Below are 24433 nucleotides of genomic sequence, written 5' to 3'. Positions count from 1 at the left end.
CAGTGAGCATGTTTTATAACTACAGAGAGTGCTGGTGGTTGAAAATATTGTTTTTCACAGTGTGGAGTAGAGATTTCGCACTTAATTCTTGCTACGGTACTTTTTATTCATATGTGCACATGAAGTAGTCAGGCCTTCCGGCTAGCTTGCTGAAAAGCTGTCATTTTGGGAGTTTCGTTGTTTCAGTCATACATCCTGTTTATTGAAGTGTTCATCGACTGGGAGAAAGCATTCATTAAATTTTAAACAACATTTATGACATACAATAAACAATACTCTCGCATTGTGGTGTTGCAAATATAATGTGATGCTGATAATTTCCTAGATGCTTTGCTGATGCATTAAATATTTTTATTATTATGTATATTTGTAAAATATTCTCACCAATACATTCATTTGGTGGGATTCTGAAATATCCATGGCTTAGGATATGATGTGTTTAAAATGTTTTGTGTCGTAATGTTAACCGCTTAACCTCAATTTCATTGCGTGAACTTTCATTATTATGCATGTTCTTGAATATTATGCATTGAATAATATGCATGTTCTTGCCACTGTATCTGTGCTAAGTCTTAATGCATTAAAAAAATTGTGTAACCAGGCAACGCAACTTGCACTGATAGTACAGTTCTACGCAGAGGAATACTTGGTGTATTTTGTAAACATTTGTGCTAAAGGTTCTTGCTTAAAGGAACTATATAACAAACAACAAATCAGTTTAGATTGATAAGATTTGCCTTAAGAACAATTTCACCATCATAGGTTTATTAATAGAGAAGAAAACTAATGTTACTGTATAATTTCAAAATTTCTCCGATAAATCTCTGTGCCTGACGTCACAGATTTTCAAGATTTTTCTCATTGTGGCAACCTTTGTCCTACGACATACGAAACTTCCTGGCACTTGATATAGAAAGCTCACATTCTCTCCAGAAGACAGTGTGCATTGTTCTTACCAATTAGCACCTGTTTAATACTTAGTAGACGCTTTAAAGTTCTGCGATATGGTATTTGGTTTGGAAAATTCAAGGTGACGTCATTTCTCGCATTACCTTTTGTGCTTGTTTACCAAGTGTCTTCTTAGGGAAACTGGGTTGTTTTGGAATCGCGAAAGAGTAATTTACTAATACAAGAAAGATTCTTTTCTTTCTTTAGTGTCTCTTTAAAAGTTGGTACCAGCATAAAGGTGCGCAGAAGAGGCATATGAAATTGTACTACCTATTTTCTGGAATTTGATGTTGGCAAGTGCTTTGGTGCGTGCAGAGACAGACCACTCAAGTGAAAAACTTTGAATAGATCTTTACAGCATGCCTTCGTTGTTGCTTTCATCATCACGCTTGCAGTATACTGTAATTTCAAAAATACGCAAGCCTGTTAGCTGTAATTTTAAACCTTTTTTTCTTGGCTTCTGCAGATCCAAGTGCGGTAAGAGTGAAGATTGAACCGTGTTACATAAGGACAGAGCAGCCGGCGCCCCCACCTGCTGCGAGCGTGCCACTGGCTTCACACAGACAGCCTGCGGGGATCCTGAACCGGCGACAACTTCCGGTCCCAAATGAGGGCAGTGTTGACGTTGACCCTCGGCCTCACAAGTGCTCACTGTGCGACAGAAGCTTTTCGGAGTCGTGGCGCCTGCGGGGGCACATGCGTTCCCACAACAATGAGCGGCCCTTCAAGTGTACCTACTGCCCCAGGGCCTTCTTCAAGAAGAATGTCTTCACTGCCCACGTGCGTTGCCACACGAGTGACAAGCCTTATGTCTGCGATCTCTGCCACATTGCCTTCATGTCTGAGAGCACGTACGTCAAGCACATGGAGCAACACAGCTGAGCATCTTTTACTTCTGATTGGCCGAGGGCTCGTGGTGACTGTCAGTCATATCTTTACAATTGTTATAGTGCTCCAACCTGCGATTGAGGCCTCTTGCACGACGTTTTTGCTCGTAGCTCCTCAGGTAGCGAACCGCAAAAATAATAACGAATATTTGCCAATGTCTGACACGACACAACTATTTCTAGTTGTGTGGATACTTGGCACATACGTGGTGTGAATAAGTGATGTGAATAAGTGATGCCTATAAGTGATGTGAAGCGTTTCTTAACATTCTTGGCCACATTTAATATGTCTATCTGCCTACAATCTTCATGCCATGTGGCTACTTCATTAACTGGATATATACGAAAATTAGTGTGGCATGATGCAAGTCTCCTATGAACATCAGTGACAGGCTGTAATGTGACAGTCATGGCACACATGTTTAATATATCATGCCCTACATGACACCTTGTTCGTGCTTTTGTGGCCTTTTCATTGCTTTGTTTAATAACAAGAACGGTATGGCCTGGTATGAATGTGCGTCAAGCATAAAGAACGAGTTTTAACATAAATTTTTTGACTTACTTATTTTGTTCTTTTTAGCAGGCTAGTTCATTTTGAGGTTTGTCTAGTAACGAAAAACAGCTTGACAAGGCAGAGATCAAAGGGGGCTTGTATGAAATATATGCAGTACAGAAGAAAATAAAGAACTGTTTGATAACCGCGTGCACTTATCATCCACTCATTTCGGTTGCTAGCGTACCTAATTAAACATATTATGGAACCATTTTTTTTCTCTCTCAGTGCTAATGAGGCCTCACTTACACATGTACCGTGCTGTTTTTCTAGCTTTGCAGCTTCAAATAATCAATTTGATCATCCTGTCAGATGAGTGGCTGTGCATTGCTGTACTTTTGTGGAACGAATCTCTAGGTCACCCCCCCCCCCCCCCTTTTCTCCAATATAGCACAGTGAAAAAAAGAAACAAAACATGGGCACATTTTATAAAGGAAAAAATAACATGATATCTCCAAAGAGTACAAAATCAAAGTTCGGTGGCAGAAAAGCGAGTTTCGCAGGAATAAGCGGGGATCATTTTTTCAAAAAGACTTTACAACCGAAACTAGTTTTCAAGTGTAGCCTGAGCCCCCCGCTCGAGTATTCAAAGGCAAAATAGGTCGACCTACAAGCGTGTAAACACTGTAGGTGGGGCGAGGAAAGCACAAGAGTGCTCACGTTTGTGCCCCCTCTGTCCCTGTCTTTCGGGTTTGTTTTCTTCATTTTTTTCAATTAGTTATTTTAATGATACTGTGCTGGTTCTCCATGGCCATTTCACTGCGCTAATATATATGCAGTGAAATTAATATGCCATGACATTGGTGTATGAAGAGCATGATCGACAGGTCAAAACATGAAAATATTCACATCCATGTCATGAACCCTCGGGATTTACACGACTTGGTTTCAAGCTATTTCCGCCGCTTCATGAACTTGGTGGGCACCAACATTGGCTTGCCTTGGCGTAATGCTGCTATGAACATAACTTCAAAATTATGTTATGCATGTCGTGTACGGTGTTATTTAGACGACACGATTCTAGTGCCATTGCAGCTGTTTAATTTTTTTGCTTGTGCTGTCACCCACAGTAGTGGAGAATTTGCATGTGTGTACATATATGCTTATGTTATTTGTTATTGTGCCTAACAATTTTTATCTGCCGAAGAATTTTTGCTAATGTAGCTGACTGGCAGTCAATATTGAACCAGCTTAAGTGCTACTGTAAATATGGATACAAGTCGTTAACCTTTGTCAACCAGGGCACTCATGAAAAAAAAAAGAGAGAAGCTGTTTTGCATTGTCTTTTTTTTCCTGTCAAAGCATATTTGTGCAAAAATTTAATGAAGCCCTAGCTTCCATATACAATGGCTAGAAACTTGAGCTGCTTTCACTGTACTCTCAGTTGCATAAAATTTTGATTCAGCCTTTTTTGTGAAAGAACATAAATTTGCATGCAAAGCTCCCAAGTTATCGATGGCGGATATACATCTCATGCATTACACCTCATGTGTTAATTGTACCCCATGCATTAATTGATAACAGAAATTCTGTTGCACTCAAAATATGTTTTCTGTGCATGCAAATTACCAGTTGTTAGAGTGCTTGTGTGTCTCCAGTAAAATGCTTCTACTGTCCTATTCTTCAGAGTTTCAGTTGACATTGTTCAGTTGTGCTAGTCACTGCCGTACAGTCACGTGCCATAAATGTATAGTGAACACCTTACAGCAGTTGTGACTGTATCCAGATGTCTAGTCAAGCAGTAGAGCTCACTAATTAGCTCTTTCTTTGTTTGCTAATAACAATCATAAATCAAAAAGTTGCCCAGTGCAGCAATGCTTGCAGGGTGCAGTGAAAATTCTGCTCTTTTACAATAGGAATTTTATGTAGTATACCATCAAAATACCACATTTACTTGGGTAATGAACACACTTTTTTTCTAAAAAAATTGCAGTAGACTTGAGGATGGATGAAAACTTTTTCGAGAAGAGCAAAAAATGCAGTACTTAAAAAAAAGTTACTGCTCTTAGCCTTTCGCAATTGACATACACGTGCACTGTTTGGAAACAGCTCCTCTATTGCGCTTTACTCAGCTTCGGTGATTGATGGTGCTATCTTCTGCAAGCTGTCCCCGCATCGCCTGCTCACGCGATAAAAGCGTTTTGTGGCTATCTTTTCTAGCAATCGTTTAATCGCAACAGTGAAATCTGCTGTGTTCTCGAGTGGCGCTCACAGGCGCGTGTACAACGCTACGACGCACTTTGCCAACTTCGCGGCAACCTCACACAACGACTGTGACGACACGTTGACATTGTAGCAAGTAACCAACATTGCAGCAAGCTACCCCTGAAGCGTCAAAACAAGCAGTCAATTACAAGATTAACGACAAAATACGACTGCTGCCTCGCTTTCACATGAGAAGTTCCTTTACGCGTGGAGAACAAGTAAAGTGAGAATGGGGGGTGCTACCATGTTGCGGAGGATTTTGTCATGATATTTTCTGGGCAACAATTGGTTTTTTCTGGTTTTCCTGAAACCTGTGGCGTGATTGTTACGAATGACCCTTGTGACAGCAGATCCTGTCATCACTCGAAAATCGCGTGCAAGTCACCGTCAGTTGACTTCGGCAGTTTCGTGACTTTTGCTCAGCTGCGACGTTTCTACACTTGCACCGTTCGTGAGCCCCGCTGTGGCGCACAGGTAAAAAGGACCTGTGCCCCGTACAGGTGGTAAGAAAAACAATACAGTAACGGGCGAAGGGGCAAGAGGGAGTGAGCCGAGGTGGGTCGGCATAATGATAAAAAACAGAAGAATCCAATGTGTAAGGAGGCGCCAGGTGTCGGTTAGCGGGACTGTAGTGGACGAATGTAGGGCGTGCGTTTATTACGTGGGAAAAAAGGATCTAAATTTTGATAACTGAAGTTGGGGGTGCATTTATTATGTGAGTGTGTTCATTTTGCGAGTAAGTGCAATAAACATTAGGGATTCAGGCTGAGTGATGTTGATACATTCTATACCATATTGCTCTTGAGAAACATCAATTAGAAAATATTGTATTGAGCTGACAGTACTAACGGTGCTCCAGAAAACAATTATTTTTATTCATTGTCAAGTGCTGCCATTGTAAAAACAGGAAGTGTGCTGACTTCATTCATACTTTGTCGTGAATTGTCGGGCAGCGGTGTGGTTCACTGCTGTTGAAGGTGCCTGTTGAAAAATTCAGCTAATGTGTTCGCTCATTGAGTTGATCAAATTATCTGTAACAATCTGAGGAAATAAAAGCTGTGTTGTGCTGTTAACCTGATCTGCCTCACATTTTTTAAGAATGTACCCTACGTTTATGATTTCTTTAGTTTGCACCTCATACGAGTGTGGGGTTACATGGCTTGCAGTGTGTAGCGGAACAAAAAAGTGGACACGAAGTGACAGCATGCCAAGCTTATCCAAACATCTTTTGCTAAAAATAATAAGAGTGGTTTGCAATGGGAAATTAATGACAGAAGGAGTAGTTATTCGTCTGTCTATGCTGCAGGATGGTATGTTTGAGGTTATTCAAGAATGCAACTTAGCAAAGTGCATCATGCATCTTATTATGTGTTTATTTAAGTTGTTACAGGCAGGCCTAAACAGCTCGTCGCCTGCTAAACAGCGGGTAAAGGTCAGATGCGGCATGTTGCTGCGTAAAATCCCGCAGGGGCGCCTGCTATTTCAGGCGTTTGGTGAGTTGCGTCACCACGGACCCGAGCCAACCGGGGAGGTTTCAACTCCCCCGCTCATGTAGCTATGCATGGTCGAGCCATGTTTTAAAGAAACATATTCAGGGGTGAAGTCAACTGAGTGTTAGAAAATCTTTACAGCCAAACTTTTAGTGCTTCCTTTTGGAAATAGTATAATGCCCTTGTGTCATAAGGCGGGGCATGTACAAGTCAACATCAGGTTATACACCCTAAGCCTAAGAACATGCTTCAAATGCCAAAGGTTTTAACACACATACCACAATTGCAGATCCAAAACACCTAGCTTAACATCTAATGCAAATGATCACCCTTCTCACTAGCGTAATACTTCACCACACTGCGTCAGCTACTCGTGAGATCATCCTGCTCACGGTTTTGTTCTTTCTGAAATGAAGAAAAAACGAAGAAATGGAAAACTGTTGTTTCACTTTTTGAGAAGGCACTATTTCAATGTCGTCTAAGGAAAAGCAGTGTCACTGCAGCTTCTAGGTTCACGCCGACTCTCTGTATAGCTCTTTTTACCCTTTTTTTTAACGCAAGCGGCCATTGCTGTTCTATCTTCGAAGGGCTCGCATACACTAGTGTCCAGGGCACTGAAATTGATCGAACACTAAGGCGCGAGACGTGTGTCTCAGTGCCTAACGCTTGATCCTCCAATACCATGGAAAAGGGGACAGTGGTCGACTTAGTGCCGTTAACACTGAAATAATAGTAATGATCAGTGGCGGTAAGAGGAGCACCTAATTGCCAAGTTAGAAAAAAAGTAATGTAAATGGTCCTTCTTGTCAACGATTTTCTTGAAGCGAAAGCATTATGCTTCACAGAACGTGATAGTTTACTGTGGGCGGCGTTGCTGGCAACAGCTTCAGAAAGTGACACAATCTCACATATGTCATGGATTTCTAAAGTTTGTGATGTCACCTTGATATCGTAACCTATCGTCGCATGTTCAAGGGCGGCCGAGTATCAGAAAGTGCAATATCGTGTCATATGCAGAAAGCTACAAGGGGGGGGGGGGGGGGGGCTCAGCTGTGCCTAGCTTGTGCAGCACACTAATTTGGCTTGCGCCTGCATTTCAAATTATTAACACCGGTGTATAATGTTGTACAAAAGTCATACAAGTTATGATGTTGCTAAATAGTAAACTACCAAGGAAGATTGTTAAGAAACACTACTAATTAGAAACTTGCATATTTTCAGGTGTTCATTATGACCTTGCTAATAATATAGGGTGGCCACAAGTACTGTTGTTAGTCCTGCTTTGCACCACTAGCCTGAGCTGTGTACATTTATTTTTGAAAGACTGAAACACCCTTCTTTATGGCTTTCTGGAGGAGTTACAATTAATAAATACGTGAATACGAGTACCGGCCACAAAACAGGAATTCTTCAGAAGGGAAAACAGCAGTCTCCTGCTAAAAGGAACCATTTACAAATGTCTGCATTGTAACAAGAGCTTTATCATCAAGTAGCACGTGGAGAGACACCTCCACACCCACATGAATTAGCGGCATTATAAGTGTTTTTACTGCTCCAAGGCCTTTTTCGAGAATGCCTTGATCACCAACGTGCGGCACTACACAAGTGGCAAGCCTCTACTCTGCCAGCACTGCTGCATGGCCATCACCTCTGAGGGCGCCTTAATCGAGCACATGCAGCATCACTGAGCATGTTCTACAAGCAACTTGTGCTCTCAATCAAGTGAGGGCTCGTGACGAGCTTCAGTTTAGTCTTTGAAAGTGTTCATATGCTCCATTCTCAATCAGTGGGTTAGTGAGCAACTTCACAATGTTTTTTTTTTTTTTTTCAGTGGTCGATCAACTCTATTCAGCATCTACCTGGCCGTAAACGTGGATGTTTTAAAGCCCAGCTGCATAGTTTAGAGGCTATTAATTGTGTGGTCTTAGAGGTATTTCTCGAAGAAGGCTATCAAGTTGCTTTAGTGATGAAAAAATACTTTGAGAGACTATTCTTAGCCCCTCAGGTAGAAGACTAAATTAAAAATCAGTTTTTGCCAACGTCTGACATGATGCAAATACGGTATATGAAGGGGTGTAGTCCTTGGCTTCTAGGTCGCATTGCTTAATGAGTGATGTGCAGCCACTGGCAGAGAGAGGTGCGTTAGCTTCTCTTTGTCTTGTCACCAGCAGCGACGAATTTGCATGTTTGTATCTATCCACTTATATCTCTAACTGTGCCAAACAATTGTTATTGGTGACAACACTTTTGCTGACATGAGGGACTGGCAGTCAGTATTAGACCTGCTCAGGAACTTCAATGTTTGAATAAGTGGCCCTGAGGTGCAGGAGGAAAATGATAGAAGTTAGCATAAATGCAGGAGCAGGTGTGCATTGCCTGGAACCAGTGTTCAGCTGTTTTCAACTGGTCATTGAAAAAAGAAAGACTAGCTGTCTTGCCCTGACATCTAGTCTTTTGTGTGTATGTGTGTGAAATTATTTGTGGAAATTTCAAGAGAATGAACCAAGGCTCCACATGTATTGGCTATAAAATGGAGTAGCTACTCTTTGTTACAAATAGTTTCATTTAAGTCCTGTTTTGGGATAAACGGGGAAGAAATTGGTATGCACTTCTCTTCTTGTTTGCTCAGTTCAGAATATTTGAGCTATTGAGGGTAGACTTACAACTTCTGAGTGTGTAAGCATTTGTTAATTTTTTTTTATGCTGAATGGTCCCAAAAGTTTGTTGTGGTCTGAGGAAATAAACACTTGTCATGCGTTTAACCTAATCTACTGCTCAATTTACGGAGTAGTTCCTAAGCTTCCTGTTACAGCGGTTCACTTCACCCGAAAACCATCATAAGTGATATGTGTGAGCCACAGAAATCGAGCGATCTAAGTCATATTCCCAATAAGGCTAGTGAAGTCTCATTAGAAGATACCTATGAATAATGACTGATTCAGTACTAATTAATCTTAATTTTTATTAGTTATAATACACTGTATTATTTCTAATGAGGTTGCATGTTATCAAAGCAAGTACCGTGTCTCATGTCCTATGTACTTTGATTATGACTAATAAAACCGAGTCGAGGTTATATTAGTGAAATATAATTAAGCATAGTTGAGCATGGTATTTTATAGTTAATCTGTGCATAACTAACTCAAATTAGATCAAACTTAATCTAAATTTACTCATGGAATCTCAGGTCAAATTTCCGACAAAATTGTTGATACCAAGCACAGGAAAATACTAATTACTGATTGTAAGGTTTAGTCTAAGTGTAATCAAGTACTGATAATTTATACTAAGCATGATCAATGCCAATTATAGATTGAGGTATTACATCAAGCTTCTCTGGGATGTTCTAGTTTTATGGGGCCGATTGTGTGTATTAATCTGAATTGAGAATTGGACACACCCGGACTACCTAGGATATTACTAGCTCTGCTGTGACCCAACTTTGCACCTCTAGAGCCAGCTTCCCTCGTGTCTTTTAGGCACAGCACAATGATGTTGCATCATGCATGTACTTTCTGATAAGTTTGACTTTGTATAGCTTGTACTTGGAAGCAGAAGAAAAAAAATGTGATAAGAAAGAAGTGACGACATTCCAGGTGCATCTTACAACATTGCTAAAGATAATGATTGATTGATTCACAGTGGGAAGTAATTACTAAAGGTTTTTTTATGTTTGAGGGTAGCGACTTTCAGAACTCTAGGTAAATTTTGTACAATCTAGAACAGTTGTCATAGGTAGTTGTTGGGACAGTTCGACAGATGTTAGAGCAGCTGTTTTATTCAAATTGATGTGCGATCACAAATAAATGCATCTTTGTTTGTAATACCAGGCCAATATCTCAATGGCGATTTTGGTATACCAGATGTCTGAAATATGCCGTGGTCTCCGTCGGCAGGCATTATGGCGTTGTTTTGTACTGGGAACAGATCTGGCTGACGATTGTTTGATTGCAAGTACTCAAAAAAGTGAGAAGGCCCATTGTTGACAGACACTACAAAAGTTAATCTCAACCATTCAGCAGTCTGTATTAAGGAAAATGTTTTAATGTTATGTCTGATAAAAACCAAACTTTCCCACATTGTCCAGGAATATGGCTCTGCAAAGTTAGCCGTAATTAGTGTTTATTGATTGGCCAAATCAGCCCCTTTCTTGCTAAAAATTGGGTAAAGGTCAGACTCGGCCTGTTTCTGTTTAAATTCCTGCAAGGAGGCTGTTTTTTGCAGGTGTTTGGGTAATAGCGATGCCAGGAACCATAGCTAATGGGGGTATCGACCCCTTGACACGCATAGCTGTGCATGGCTGAGCAATGTCCTGGAAAAGCGTGAGGCTGGAGTTGAGTCAGTGTTGGGCGAGAGAGCCCTTAGGATAACCATGACTTGTGTATTGAGGAAGAGGAAGACCAGTTTCTGCTGTTGTTGCTGTGCACGAGATCTGCGTTCCTGTCAGATCAGTGCTACCCTGACTGCCAAGTGGTCACTGCTTTCACAATGAATTTCCATACAACACTTGGTGGAGGTGCTGGCTAGGGAACTGTAGCAACCTGCACTAAATGTTATACGAGGATTTGTTGTGAAAGCACAATAAGTTGTTGACGACACTTGTAATGCTTCTTTTTCGAACTAGTTGGTTGAAATGCTAAAGGTTCCAACATTCATCTCATACTTGCAGATGCAAAGCATCTTGTTCACAATGAACTGCAAATCCCATCTTTCAAATGCAATTTCTTTCCATACTGCACCAATTGTAAATGCAAACTCATCTTACCTATGGTCTCGCCCTCGCTTCAAAAGTAAGGAGTTGCTGTGTCCTTGAAGTATAAAATATCTTACAAAGCAAGGAAACTTGCTGTACCTTTAAGTAAAAAAAAACAAACGAAATCGAGGCACCTTTAAACTTTGCCTTTATGAGTTGAACGTGACTGCGATATCCTGTCCTTAGTGCATACTTCAACAACTTAGCACATACTTTTTATTGTACAATGTTACTCGAGCAGTTTAAGTTATGGATTCCTACAATGTAATCGATAAGGTGGCTTGTGTCTGTGAAGGTTTTGCATATGGCGGCATTCTGTTAAATGGGTGGCATGAACCACGAGCAATCGAGCGCGTGAAATATTTTGAACTTGCTGTACACCCATTATGTGGTCTTAAGGTACGTGCAAAGACGGAGATAAGCACCCAATACACGCATTAACGTGTGTGGCTTTTGTAGTGGGTGGCCGGCTTCAAACCACAATGTCATTATAACAATTGCATATTCTGATGCCCAGTGGAAATGTGCGCTTGCAACACGTAATATTACTGCGATATTACGTGTTGTATTGTGAAACCTTTATAGAGTATGCGTGTTTTTGTAAGGCCCGAAAATGATTGTCGCCACATTTTCAAGCAGACGCATGGCTGCATGGTAGAACACCTGCTTGCCATGCAAATCACCTGGGTTCGATTCTCACTGGAACCCGTACACTTTTATTATTTATTAAAGACGATAGTCTTTTTTGGGGACCTTTGATGCAACAATTTTTGATCTGTCTGTCTATTTGTACATTTATCTGTTTGTCCGCCCTTAAGGTACCCTAAACGGCATTAAAGTGGCCAAATGATACTCCGAACGGCCGACCCCATCCGCAGCGCCCACCAATATTGCACAAAATTTAGCGTTCATATTTGTCTGATTGTCAATTAAAAAGCAATTATTGCGCATATCTGAGGCACCATAACAATATGTCTATATTCTGTATGTGTGTCTCTTACTAGAAAAGGTATACATAAGTAATTATAAGGACTCTAGCGTCTATCACGTTGCACTGACCACGCAACGCTTGCACGAAAAGGCAAGTGTTTCCAACGCTTTGCTAAGATGACACGGTGGTGGCACCTACCCGTGGCCTTGAGTTCTACACATTATCACCTTCGAGACGGGCGCGCAGGGCACGCGCGCTTCGTTTATCAAGATAATTGCCAGATAGCACTAATGTCTCATGCGTAATGTGACTTGATGGGCTCGTTCGCCTCCGCTGCACGCTCGAGGCACTCTAACGCAGCACTTCCAGAATACCATTCACCGATGTTCTTGCGCAGGACATCAAATAAACGTTTTGTTCACTCTTTCTAGACGCAAGACTACCCGTCTTTCGACGACATTTTCAGTGTAACATGCAGATACGGTGCCAGTTTTTTTTTATTTGGATCTTTCTCAATTTTTTCAGCGACGAACAGGGTGATAACTTTTCACTCACAACTAACGATGCTTATGCTGCAATTTCTGCCTAATGAGCTCTGTCGCGTTGAAAGGTATTTCACTGTGGCACAGGGAAGAGCTGTGTCAGGCCTCTGAGTGCAAAGCGGCGATGCGATCATCAATAGCGACTACTAACCGAAGGCTTGCGGCTAACACAGTGGTAGATTAAAGGCAATAAAGGCTTAAAAGAAGGCTAGAAGCATCTTTGCATTCCTGTCCAAAAAATCTAGTAACAGTATTCCTGTTGATCTGTGTACCTTGGCTATACTTTGGCATTCGCTTTTCAGTTGGTATCAAGCGAAGCTTCTACCAATGCTTTCCAAGCAGCCGGATGCGCCGTCCCGTTTGTTCACGTGTGTCCCAGGAAGACATATTAGAGTTATTTTGACAGAAATAGGTTTTCCTAGTTTTGATGATGCAAAACTTCAAGAGATTGAAATGTTCGCACACACCCTTTAACACCCGCACCTTATACTGTAGTTTAGAAACCCTACTCTCGTGTGTTCATCCTCCACAAGCCATTATAGAAAGGAAATGCCGATGTTTATGGACCCCTCTTTTCTTTTCAGTTAATTTATATTTGTTTGTTTTCTTTTGGTGCAAAAAAAAAGAAGGGCACATAAATCAACGTAACCCCCTTTCGTTGCAAATACCTCCCGGATTCAGAATCCTTGAAATTGGCAAGTATGCTTGTTCTATCAGAAAATGTGTGCAGGAGTGCATCCTTGTTCGTCCGTCTTTCATTATATTTTTACACTATTTCCCTTAAGACATGTACTTACACACACAAGCTTGCATAGTGCCTTCCTCACTCCTTCTTGAATAACGCAGAGCAATGTTCCGTAAGAGTGAAAATCGAAGAACGTTCCACATGGCCGAAAGTACCACTTGACCCTCCAACCGCGACTGTACTGCTGGCTTCTGGTGCCTGGATCGCCGTCCTGGCCTTCAGTGATAGTACTGCCGACATCGGCGAGCAATCTGACGAGTTCCTGCATGTGACTAGGCCTGTGCAAATGTGTGGGGCCATCAAGTGCGCATCCACATCTGCATGATTGAGCTGCTGTTTCTGTCCTTACTGACTTTTTGAAAATTTTGTTGTTTCAGTTACATCTGTTTTTAAAAGTTAAAAAAAAAAAATGTTTCTGTAGACGAGCTAAACAGACAAATCGGTACGCTGCAATGATGCTACTGTTGCATCAGAAGCTCGTGGTTTTTTAGATGCTTTTCTGATACATGCTATAATGATAGACTCTATACTTTATGTGTTTCCTCTTTGTTTAACATTTTCCTTGGTTCTGACCAATACATCCATTTAGTTAACGCATGAAATATGCGTGTGTATTGTATTTGATGCTGTGCCTATCATCTACTGCATTTTAATGTTGTCTATGTCATTCTGTGACTTCTGATTTTCACGATGAGAACATTGTGAATGTCCTTGCCGTTTCACGTGCATTGAATAATAATGCATAAACAAAATTTTTTTCACAAATTCAGCATGTAATGACACTTCAGTTTTATGCAAATTGTATGTGTTGTAGTCATTTGTACTGAAAGTTGTTGCTTAAAAACGAGGATGTATATGAAGCAAGTTGCACAGAGCAAGAGTCATGTAAAAGTAGCAAAATTCGTTCCTGAAATTTCGTGTCAGGAAGTGTATTTTTGATGCATGCAGAGACAGACCACTTGAGTGCGATACCTGGAAGAAAAATTTATGCCTTGCTCTAATTATCGCTTTCTTAGCTGTCCTTGAAATGAACTGCTATTTCAGAAATAGACAAGCTTGCAAGCTGCTGTTCTCAAACTTTCTTTTCTGACTTCCGCAGATCCAGGGTCTGCGAGAGTGAAAATTGAAGAATCTCGTGTGACAGGAAAAATGACAGATTGTGACGTGTGGCCAGAAGAACCAGCTGAACTACCTGCTGCAAGCGAATTGTCAGATTCGTCTGAACACTCTGCGAGTGTCGGGACACAGCCATGCCCTCCGGTCGCAGATTCCAGCTTTGTCGACATCGACGCGCGGCCTCACAAGTGCCCGCATTGTGACAAGGGCTTTGTTAAAGCATGGGGCCTACAGAAGCACTGTCGTGTCCACACTAAAGAGAGGCCCTACAAGTGTCGCTACTGCCCCAAGTCGTTTTCCGAGAGGAAGTTCCTGAATATTCATGAGCATCGCCACACAGGTGGCAAGCCTTACCTCTGCCTGGGCTGCTGCATGGCCTTCACTTGTGAGAGCACCTTCACCAAGCACATGCAGCAGCATCACTGAGCACCTTTTTCCAGCATTCTCTGCCCTCAGTCGAGTGAGGACTTGTGACTGGTTTTAGTTTAGTTTTTAAAATTGTTCACGTTCTCCATTCTCAGTCGGTGTGTTTGTGAGCAACTGCTCCAGATTCCCCTCCTTGTCTTATCAACTCTATTCAGCATTCACCTGCCTGTGACCGTGGAAGTTTTGGCCCACATCTGCAGGGTTTGGAGCCTGTCATGCTTCATGTCAAGTAGCTGCTAATAATGTTTCCTGAAAAATCTTTTTTCTTAGTTGCGTTAGTTATTACAAAGACTTCGGGTGTTCTTTGATAGCCGCTTAAGTAGCAGACTAGTTTAATCAGTCTCTTATGCTGTTGGTCAAGTATGCTTTGCTGTACTCTCAATTTCAGTAAATTTTAATGCGGTCTTTTTTTGTGAGAAAATGCGATGAAATAGTCATGTAGACCTCGCAGTGTTTGTTGACTCTTGGAGCGTTCGAGCTTTTGGTGGTATATTAGGGCAGCTCAAAAATTATCTACCATTTTAACATTTCTGATATTGGGCCGTTTGTGTTCTGTCCTTGCATATTTTATTGTTATACTTTTGTGGTAATGCTAAGAAAGTTAGAACTTAAATCCTCCATTTTTGTTCCTTCTCTTACTGGTATACCAAGGATGCTTCGTATATCAGCAATGGAAAGAGGAAAAATGTATGGAAGAAACGAACAATTAAAAATCAATATTTAACCTTGGCGAGTGCAAATCAAATAAGTTGCTGTTAGTCATGCCACTTATAGTCTACTTCTCTTTTTTTTTGTGCTCATCATTTTCGAGTTGTTTTTAGTGTTCATGGATAGCCAACTATCTTAACAGTCCGTTCTGCTACAATGTTTGCAATGAGGCAAGGCATGCTGAAAGTTGAGCTCTGTACAGATGAGTACATATTTGTATTTGTTGTAAACATTTGCGGTAAATGTCGTTGCCTAAAAATGGCCAACATAACAAAAACCATTCAGGCATATAACAATTGCAGAACCCCTGTTTATAGATTGTCATGTCGGCAACTTCACTGTAATGCATGCAGAGACAAATCACTGAAGTGCTACACTTGCAACAAGCATTTATTACAGGCTTGAATTGTAACTTCCTAAGGGCTGTATTCACAAACCAACCTTATTTCTATTTCATGTTTTTCTCATGTTTCTATGCGTTCTTTGTACATTATTAGGAGACCAAGAACGGTAATAGGGTAACTAACTAAAAATTTGTTTCTCAGTACTGATGTACGTTGTTTATCAAATGCACTAAAGGCACAGAATCAGTAAGGAAAATGGGAGAGCAGGATAAGGCTGTTTTGTGAATATGGGCCTAGCCATGCTTGAAGTACACCATAGCTTCAGAAATACACAAGCTGCAATTCTTAACCTTCCTTTCTTGACTTCTGCAGACCTGTGCTCCATAAGAGAGAACACTGAAGAATGCTTTGTTAAAGTGGAAATGGAAGAGTGTTTACAATGGCCGGAAGAACCAGCTGCTCCACCTGCTGCAGTTGTATCGCCTGCTTCTTCCGGGGAACACGCATGGATCGTGACCGAGCCCACCATTCTCGTGCCGTTCGCTCGCATTCTCGACATCGACCCTCGGCCTCACAAGTGTCAGGAATGTGGGAAGACTTTCATGTACCCTGGTGAGCTCAAGAGGCACATGCGCTCCCACACAAAAGAGAAGCCCTACACGTGTGCCTACTGCCCCGAGGCCTTCACTAAGAAAATTATGCTTGCGGCGCATGTGCGGCGCCATATAGGCGACAAGCCGTACCTCTGCGAGCGCTGCTACTTGGCATTCGCCTGCGAGATCACCTTCTCCAAGCACATGAAGGAACACAACTGAGAGCAGCAGCTGCCATCAATCAACTGAGGGCGGTAACAAACTTCAGTTGCATCTTTGCGAATCCTCCGCTCTCAATCAGTGCTTTGTGGAAAGCTGCGCCAGATTCCTTTCAGTGAAACCTCTACTCAGAATGTACCCGGCTCTCTGTGGACATGTTAACACCTAGCCGTTTAGTTCACAGCCTCTCGTACTTCTTGTCACATGTGTACTCGTCGTGTCCCCCGAGGAAGTTATCTGTTCATAAGTTGCTTTAGGTGTTGTGAAAACATTGTGGGACTGTTCGTAAGCCCCTCAGGTAGCAAACCTCAATGAATAATCAATCTTGGCTAGGTATAACATAAGGCAAATATGTCATGACTCGTACAAATGACAGATCGATAAGTAATGCACAGCAATGAAGTGAAGGATGACTGCTGCCTCTTTTTCTTTCTGCTTTTACGAGCTGTGACTATGGGTTTGCATGTGTGTATTTATCTATGTCTGTTTTTTCGCAAATGTGGCCAACAGTTCTCTTTGTGAGAAAATTCTTGCCGATAAAGGTAACTGGCAGTTCACAATAGACCTGTTTAAACACTATACAATGTCAGGGTAGGCGTGACTCCAAAGCAGGCAAAAAATGACAGAACTTGAAGTAACAGCAGATGTGAGAAGGCCAGGCTTGGGGGATGTGTGTCCAGCTGCATCAGTACAAGAATGGTGAGCTGTCCTGCATTGGCATTCTTCTTTTTTATCCGAACATCCTTGCCAGAAAAAAAAAAGGAAGTGAACGAATTGAGCAGCTTTCGTGTATTACAGCTAGGCAATGAAGTATTTTTTGTGGCACTCTCCGTTGCGAGAGATGTTAGTGCAGTCTTGCGGAACAGGAATAAATTGACATATTAAGCTCCTACTGTTTACTGTGTTTTAAAATGTCTGATCTATTGAGAATAAATTCACCTATCGTGACTGCTTAAATTGAGAACTGTGACACAGCTTTGAGATTACTGATTGCCATTGTAGTGGTCGTGTGTCAAGTAGGGTGCTGAAATTGTTCTATTCAGAGTCATGTGCAGATGTGAGACAGTTGCACCAATTCGATACCATTTTTTATTTTTGCACCCAGCTGCGCCAAAACCATAAAATTTACCGAAACGGTGTCACGCTGTTCCAAAATGCCTGACCAGCCTCAAAATGTTCTCAGTTGCGCTAGTTTTAGCGAAAAGTGGTAAGAATTGGAGGTCACGCTGCTGCAGTTTTCGTCGTCAATCAATCTAGGGATCCAGGCGCGCTTACCCTAACTTTAAACCATGGTGTAAAATACTTATTAGGCCAGGGCACTCGCGAAATTCGATTGACCAGCTAAAGTAACTAGGTAAACTAACAGCGTGCCCATCAGTCCGCTTCCAGCAGCAGATATCCATCGGTGGGACGACACAACTTCAAGACAAAAATGCGTTGCCGTAGCCAGCAACACTTCGCAGGAAATATAAGTTTTTTAGTCAGCAAACCCGGCTGTGGCATGTTAGCAAATAAAGCTGGAAGCTCATATTGCTGTTACTGTGCTTGAACAAACTCGACGGGCTACGAACACAGGCATTACTGGCAATCACGTTAGTTGTCGTTAGATATCCACAGCCGTCATCTGGCCAATATACCGGGGCCCCTAATTAATATCTACTCAAACGCGCCTTGCAAGTGAGCACAGACATTTTTGCCCTAAAACTAAACCCATCGTGAGAAAAGAAAGGAGCGCCGTAAAGGTTCGGAAATTGCTTGGCCTTGTACTAGCCCGTGCAGAATGCCGCACCACCTTCACTGCATTACATCTATGGCCTGCGGAAAAGCGTTTTAAGATTTGGAATGGGCTGTTAGCATTAGTCGCGGTACGCAGCACAGTTTGTTCATTTACTCATGCATGTGAGACTCCATGATTGGGAGTAGTAATATGGTCGCTCATGTCTAAAAAAGTTAAGCGCAATCATTTGGAGCACTGTATGACATTTATGCAGCCCTAAAGAAACAAAACTCTGTGCCAGTTTTCTTTTTCCGCAACCCCTCAGTATTATGAATCTGGTGAATCTCAAGGTCACCATCTTGGCAAATCCACATTTGAATCCTCAGAGTCTGTCAAAAGATTTGACAGCCATGAGACGTGCTAATCTGGACTTCTTTTTGCTGAGTAATGTTGTTAAAAATACTACTTTTATTGAAATAGCAGTGCTCATATTCACTATGCACGGTTTACGGGATGTCGAATAGTTTGTACTTTTTTTTTCTGTAAATGTAAGCCTTCTTTTTTATACGACTTCAGACTAGGTCTTTCGTAATAACAAATGAATTTGTTTTTTTTTTTATAATCTGCTCCCAATTTGCATTTTAGTTCTACACAAAGTAACATTTTGCCGCTCCAAAAATCGCCTCGAAATCTATTTCGACTGTTGTACTCCTGCATGTGCAGCCAATGTGTAGGGGACACCTCACAGCTAACTGTACCTACATTCAGATGTGCAAACAAATGGTTCAGCTCGATTGCTGTCTTTTTTTTTGTTCACTAATGGCAATTTAAATGGAAAATGTACACAGTACAGCTATTCCCGTAGTGTGTATTGAAACATCTGCCCAATTAGAAATGGGAAGTTCATGTGCTGTACAATCATAAAGAACCTCAGGCTCTGTCGAGCTCATTGATGTCGAGGTGTTCCACAGCATATTAGTTTCCTTGGGAAACATTCGTTGAATATATCTGTTGAGGTGGTGATAATGGCTGTGATTGTTACTCATCAACAAGTGTCATGATTGTAAGAACAGAAAGTATGCTGACCCAGTTTGTACTTCACTGTGCATGGCTGGGTGTCTGGGCTATTGTTTCGTCTTGAAAATGTCAGTTGACAAGTTCACCTAATCTGTTGTGGCATTGAAATTGAATCAAGCGTCTGTCCCATACCAAAGAAATAAAAATAATTTCGTGGTGTTAACCTGATCTACTGCAGATTTTTTCTTGTATGCTGCATTTTGATTTATTACGTACTTGCTGACCACTGTGTGTTTGTGTTTTTATATAGCTTACACTAGGGAATAAAAGAAAAGATGTATAAGAGGCGATAATATGCCTGGGGAAACCAAAAAGGTTTTGCTAAAAATAAAAATTGGTTTATTATGAAAAATAAATAATATAGAGAGTAGTTATTTGGTTCTATATGTTTGAGGGTGGTGACATTGAGCACTCTCGGTCTATTTCGTCCAACCTGGGTCAGTCATTTGCTGCTTTTATGTATATTTGTATGATACCAGAAATGAAGTTATTTTAGTTTAGGACGCCAGGGCGATTTCTCAAAGGCAATTTTGGTCTATCAACTGTCTGAAATTTGTCATGGTCATATGATCAAATACCGTGACATTTGTTTGTTCTCTTTGTTTTGTCTGATTACTTAACAATTGCATTTATCCTACTGTTTTGAAACCTGTGTGTAGGGTCCACCTTGTGTATTGCCTTCAAACCCTTAGGTGTAATAAATGAAACGAAATGAATTTTTTTATTGAGACCAGAACTAACTAGCCACTTTTTGATTGCAATAACTCAAAAAAGCGATGAGGCTCATCAGTGATGGACCCTAGGAAAGCTAATTTGAATCATGAAGTAGTTTGTAGCAAAGCAGATTCTCTTGATGTCATATCTGCTGAAAAACTTTTCCAATTGCCCATAGTATTCGAACATTTGCTTTCACAACATTTGCCTTAAGAGGTGTTTATCGTTAATGTTATCAGTGTGCCTAGTCAGCTCTTCAATGGTTAAATACTGTTGGGTAATGCCACATGCTGCACCTTTTTAAAATTCCCGCTGGGGCCCCTGCTTTTGTGGGCGTTTGGTGAGTAGCATCACCACGGGCCCGAGCTAATGGGGGGATATCGACCTTTTCACACGTGTAGCTGTGCATTGGCTGGGCCGTGTCCTGGAAAAAAACCATTATGGGGTTGAGTCAGTGTTGGGCGAAAAACCCTTAGGATAACAATGACTTATAATGCTTTCTTTTGCAACTAGCATGATATCTTCATCTTGTGAGATAGGGCTGGTACAATTCAACGTGAGACTGTACACCATAAACCTGAAAAGGTGCTTGAAATGCTGAAGGTTCCAACACTCATCCCATACAATCAAGCCTCAATATAAAGAACCCAGATATAATAAAATACTGGTAAATAAAAAAAAAGTCTCGCAATAGATATAGTGTTAGGAATAAATTGTTATATAATGCACCTATTTTTGTTTAATATGCAACTTTGTTAAAATGAGGCTTCGGTGTACTTGCAAGTGCAAAGCACCTTGCACAAAACGTAATGCAAATCATCACTAATCTCGCAAATGAAATTCCTTACCAAGCTGCACTAACTAAAATAGATCACTGACCTAGCTCATGGTCTCACACTTGCTTCAGAAACAAAGAAGAGAGTTCTGTAGCAGCGAAGTGTAACATACAAAGCAGGGAAACTGTTGCTGTAACTGTTAAGAAAAATATATTTCAATGTTGCTCAAGAAAAAGCTTTGTCACTGAGAACTCTGGGTGCATACAAAGTTCTTCTGTAAGAACTCCCTTTGCCCTTTTTAGTGAAAGCAGCCATATCCGCTCCTTCATCTTTGAACGGGCTTCAGTGCCAAGGATCGTGAAAGGGATTGCTCATCAATTCACGAGACGAGCATCTTAGCGCCTACTTTCAAGTTCACCAGTGCCTCGAAGAAGGTGGTGTAGGTTGATTGAGTGTTGTTAACACAGAAATGACAGCGTTCGTTCCCCTGGCTGCTCAGAGAAGAATAAACACCCAATAGTCACACTAGAAAAAAAAAAGTGATAACCTAAATAGTCAATCTCATGAACAATTTTCCTAAAGCAAAAGCCCCAATGCTTCACGAAATTGTGAAAAGCAATTGTCGGTTGCAGCAGTGTTAACAGAAATTGTCGCTAATTCCGGCAGATCCCATACACTGTGAGAATCGATGTAATGCAAAGCGGTGAGTGAAGAGCTGCATACACTCAATTGTTTGGTTCTTAGGCATATTAAGTGATTTATAAACAGGGAAGTTTATTAATTAGCAAGTGCATCTAAAATGTATGTAACCTCTACTTATTTAAGTTACAGATGAAAATCTGGTAAGATTTATTATATACAAAATGGTGTGACTATTTTTATGCATTTCACACGTGGAAGGTCATATAAGTGACTGAAACACTTCTGAAGTGTCACCCGCTGTGCTGCTTTAAAATCTGTATTTCCACTTTTACCTTACTTGGCTGTCCTCTGGACCTATTGCGGCATAACAGATTCTTTCTCTGTGGTACAAGGTCAACGAAGTATTGCTGTGACAATCATCTGCTTTTATTCTAATGTGGTCTGTTGCGTTCATTCTTTCTTGCTTTTCGTGAGAGCAGTCTTCTTATTTAACTGGGGAGCACTGTTACACAAGAGTTAAAATGGGCAACAGTGTGCTCCTTTGTCAAAATTATTAGTTACAGTTCACGTATGCTCATGAAGTCACTTAAAGTGACACTAAGGGCAAATATTAAATCGATGTTGATTGTTGAAATAGCGATCCAGAAAACACATAGTGTGGTTTTTTTGCCTAAAAAGTGCTTATTTTAAAATGAAATCAAATTTTAGTGGTCTGTATCGCACTAGCACACTTTAAATCATACGCCTGAAAGTGGTCCTTCGACGTCACTCTTGCCATGCCCAATGTTGCCTGCCTTCATTGTGCGTCTGTCTACACTAGTAGCAGTGGTGTGAAAGTAGTGGAAGGCACAGCAGCGACATTGGCCATTTAAGTTTTATGCTTGCTTGGTTCAACTGGGCTCCACTAGATGGCACCATCAATTCAGCTTAAGCAGGCGAAAACAACTTTTCAACCACTCGCGATAGTCCCCATAGTAACGCCAGGCGGTTCTTTTTTTTATAAATCAAACAGAAATGGACAAGCAGCATTTTATAACATCTCTTGATGCACGAAAGATTCTTTTATTTTATTGCAACTATCTTAAATACTCGCGAATAATTGTGGTCGAACGCTCACGCGTCATCAGGATCATTTCTAAAACTGTCCCACTCGTGGCACATGCTGTGTGATAAATTTAGCTAAATTTCTCAGTAAGTAGGGCACTGCTGTTGACAATATTGCCTCTTTAGGCATTGTCATACATTGAGCTTTCACTCTGACATAAATTGTTATTAGCTTTTTGTGTCCCTCTAGAGGGGCCATGCATCCAATTTTTTATCATATTCTCTCTTATGTGGGTTAGTCCTTGTGCATTCACTAGTAGGCTGGCAAAATTTAAGCGCATTTGGTCGTGCACTTAATTGGATATTTCAGTAAACACGTGAGTGCCCTGAGTGTTGGGCTACACTGGAGCACTCGCAGGCTGTGACATAACAAGCAAGCTAACTAGCAAATGATATTGTTTCTTGGTCAGTTGTACGTTAAATTGAGACATTTTAGCTTTGTTCTGCTTTGCACTAAAATTTATCGATTTTCAGTGGCTGGGACTGGTAGAGGACGACGGCACTACACCTTCCTGCGTGCGATGTTGCAGATGCCATGGCGAAATGGCGATGGGCAAGATTTACAGCCGGCGACTTCTAGGGCCTGTTTTGCACTGAAATATTGTTTTATAGCCCACTTTTCATATTTGCGTAATTATAACAGACCTTATACTTCTAGTTATGGTGTAAAACTATTTATTGTTGAGTCACCCAACAATGAGTGGTTTTCATATTTAGCTATTGTACTTTTTGTATTCTTGATGGCCCATTGCATACATTCTGGAGCATCTTTACTGGTTTTGTGTTGTTCCACTATGCGTTGTTTTCCCCCCTCATGCATTCTAAGGGTAGAAGGGCCTTTGTCAGGCAGTAGCATCCGCCGTTAGCCCATTCGTACCTGATGAATCTCCAAATAAAATTTTTAATTCAAAATTTAAAAACTGGCCCTGCAACATTTTCCCAGGTCGTCACTAAATGAAATCATTTAAGAAGTTTGTTTCCTCATCATTCGACTGCTGCAGAAATGTTTGGAAACCCCGCAGTACAAGCGGAGTGACAAAGATTTATCGTGCACTTTAAGCACTCTCTCTCTCCTCTTGTAACGTTGAGTGCACTGATAGCTATGCAGGGGGGTAATGGCAGAGACAATTTGCCGCATGTGTTTGTCAGCACATGTTATGACATTAAGCACTTTCTCTTTTTTAGTTGAACGTGTGGTTTCCAGTGTACTCGCGAGTGAGTGCACTGGCACATCGACCAATGGCTGTGGACTTTGTGTTTATATATAGAGTGATCATTCGGGCTTAACTTTGGGTTTATATATGGAGCAATCATTAGGGCTTGCAGCATCATTTGCTGAGAAAAGAGGGAGTGATTTCAAACTGTTTTTAGTAAAATAATTTTATGCCATGTGCAAGGAATGCTATGTCTACCTCACGTGTTCTCAGGAGCCCCGAGTGCCAATCAACAGTGTTTAGTGGCCGTGCTGAAAAGTGTTGGAGGGCCCTTTAATGTAGCGCCTACTTTGGTTAATGTGCATCATACCACATGTGGGAGGTATAGAGTAAACAGCACGACTGCTGCACACGGCAGATTATCCGCTCCCTCCCTTTTAATCCTCTCTCCCTACTGCCCTGTTCCTGCGCTCCCACAGAACACATTTGTCTATCAGCATTTTCTTGAACTTTACATCTTAAAAATATTGCATGCCTGTCCCCATATTCTAACTAGAACAGTGTAAAGTCCAGTAATACAAGCTTTTGTACATTCTGTGCTAGAACATCTTATCACACCACGTGTAGACTTTATGGGCTTGGGCATGTACGTCTAACAGTCATGCACGCTGTCAATAATTTTGTTTTTTGCAAGGCAAAAAAAGGATGGAGGCATCATTATGTCCATCATTAGACACAAAACGGAGACTCGGACTAAATTGAAGCATAAGTGCTCTGAATGGAGAA

General features: G+C 41.2%; 2 protein-coding genes across 2 annotated transcripts in view; both read left to right on the top strand.

The window, feature by feature from the left end:
* LOC119163149 (uncharacterized) overlaps nucleotides 1-24433 on the top strand; it is a 61188-nt gene that overhangs the window by 16781 nt on the left and 19974 nt on the right. Inside the window, exons 2-3 of the mRNA XM_075874512.1 lie at nucleotides 1415-1828; nucleotides 14157-14558. Of these exons, the coding sequence (XP_075730627.1) occupies nucleotides 1415-1828; nucleotides 14157-14558 (816 nt within the window). The remainder of the gene's footprint in view (nucleotides 1-1414; nucleotides 1829-14156; nucleotides 14559-24433) is intronic.
* LOC142772033 (uncharacterized) lies at nucleotides 14495-19993 on the top strand. Its single transcript, XM_075874109.1, has 2 exons — nucleotides 14495-14633; nucleotides 16024-19993. Exon 2 carries the CDS (start codon nucleotides 16074-16076, stop codon nucleotides 16464-16466), a length of 393 nt encoding a protein of 130 aa, XP_075730224.1. The 5' UTR covers nucleotides 14495-14633; nucleotides 16024-16073; the 3' UTR covers nucleotides 16467-19993.

The sequence above is a fragment of the Rhipicephalus microplus genome, chromosome 9 (assembly GCF_043290135.1).
Source record: "Rhipicephalus microplus isolate Deutch F79 chromosome 9, USDA_Rmic, whole genome shotgun sequence".
Classification (NCBI taxonomy): domain Eukaryota; kingdom Metazoa; phylum Arthropoda; class Arachnida; order Ixodida; family Ixodidae; genus Rhipicephalus; species Rhipicephalus microplus.
This window is presented reverse-complemented; position numbering and strand designations above follow the sequence as displayed.

Excerpts from the sequence above, each read along its gene's own strand:
- LOC142772033 (XM_075874109.1), top strand. The coding sequence starts at position 16,074 with ATGGAAGAGTGTTTACAATGGCCGGAAGAACCAGCTGCTCCACCTGCT.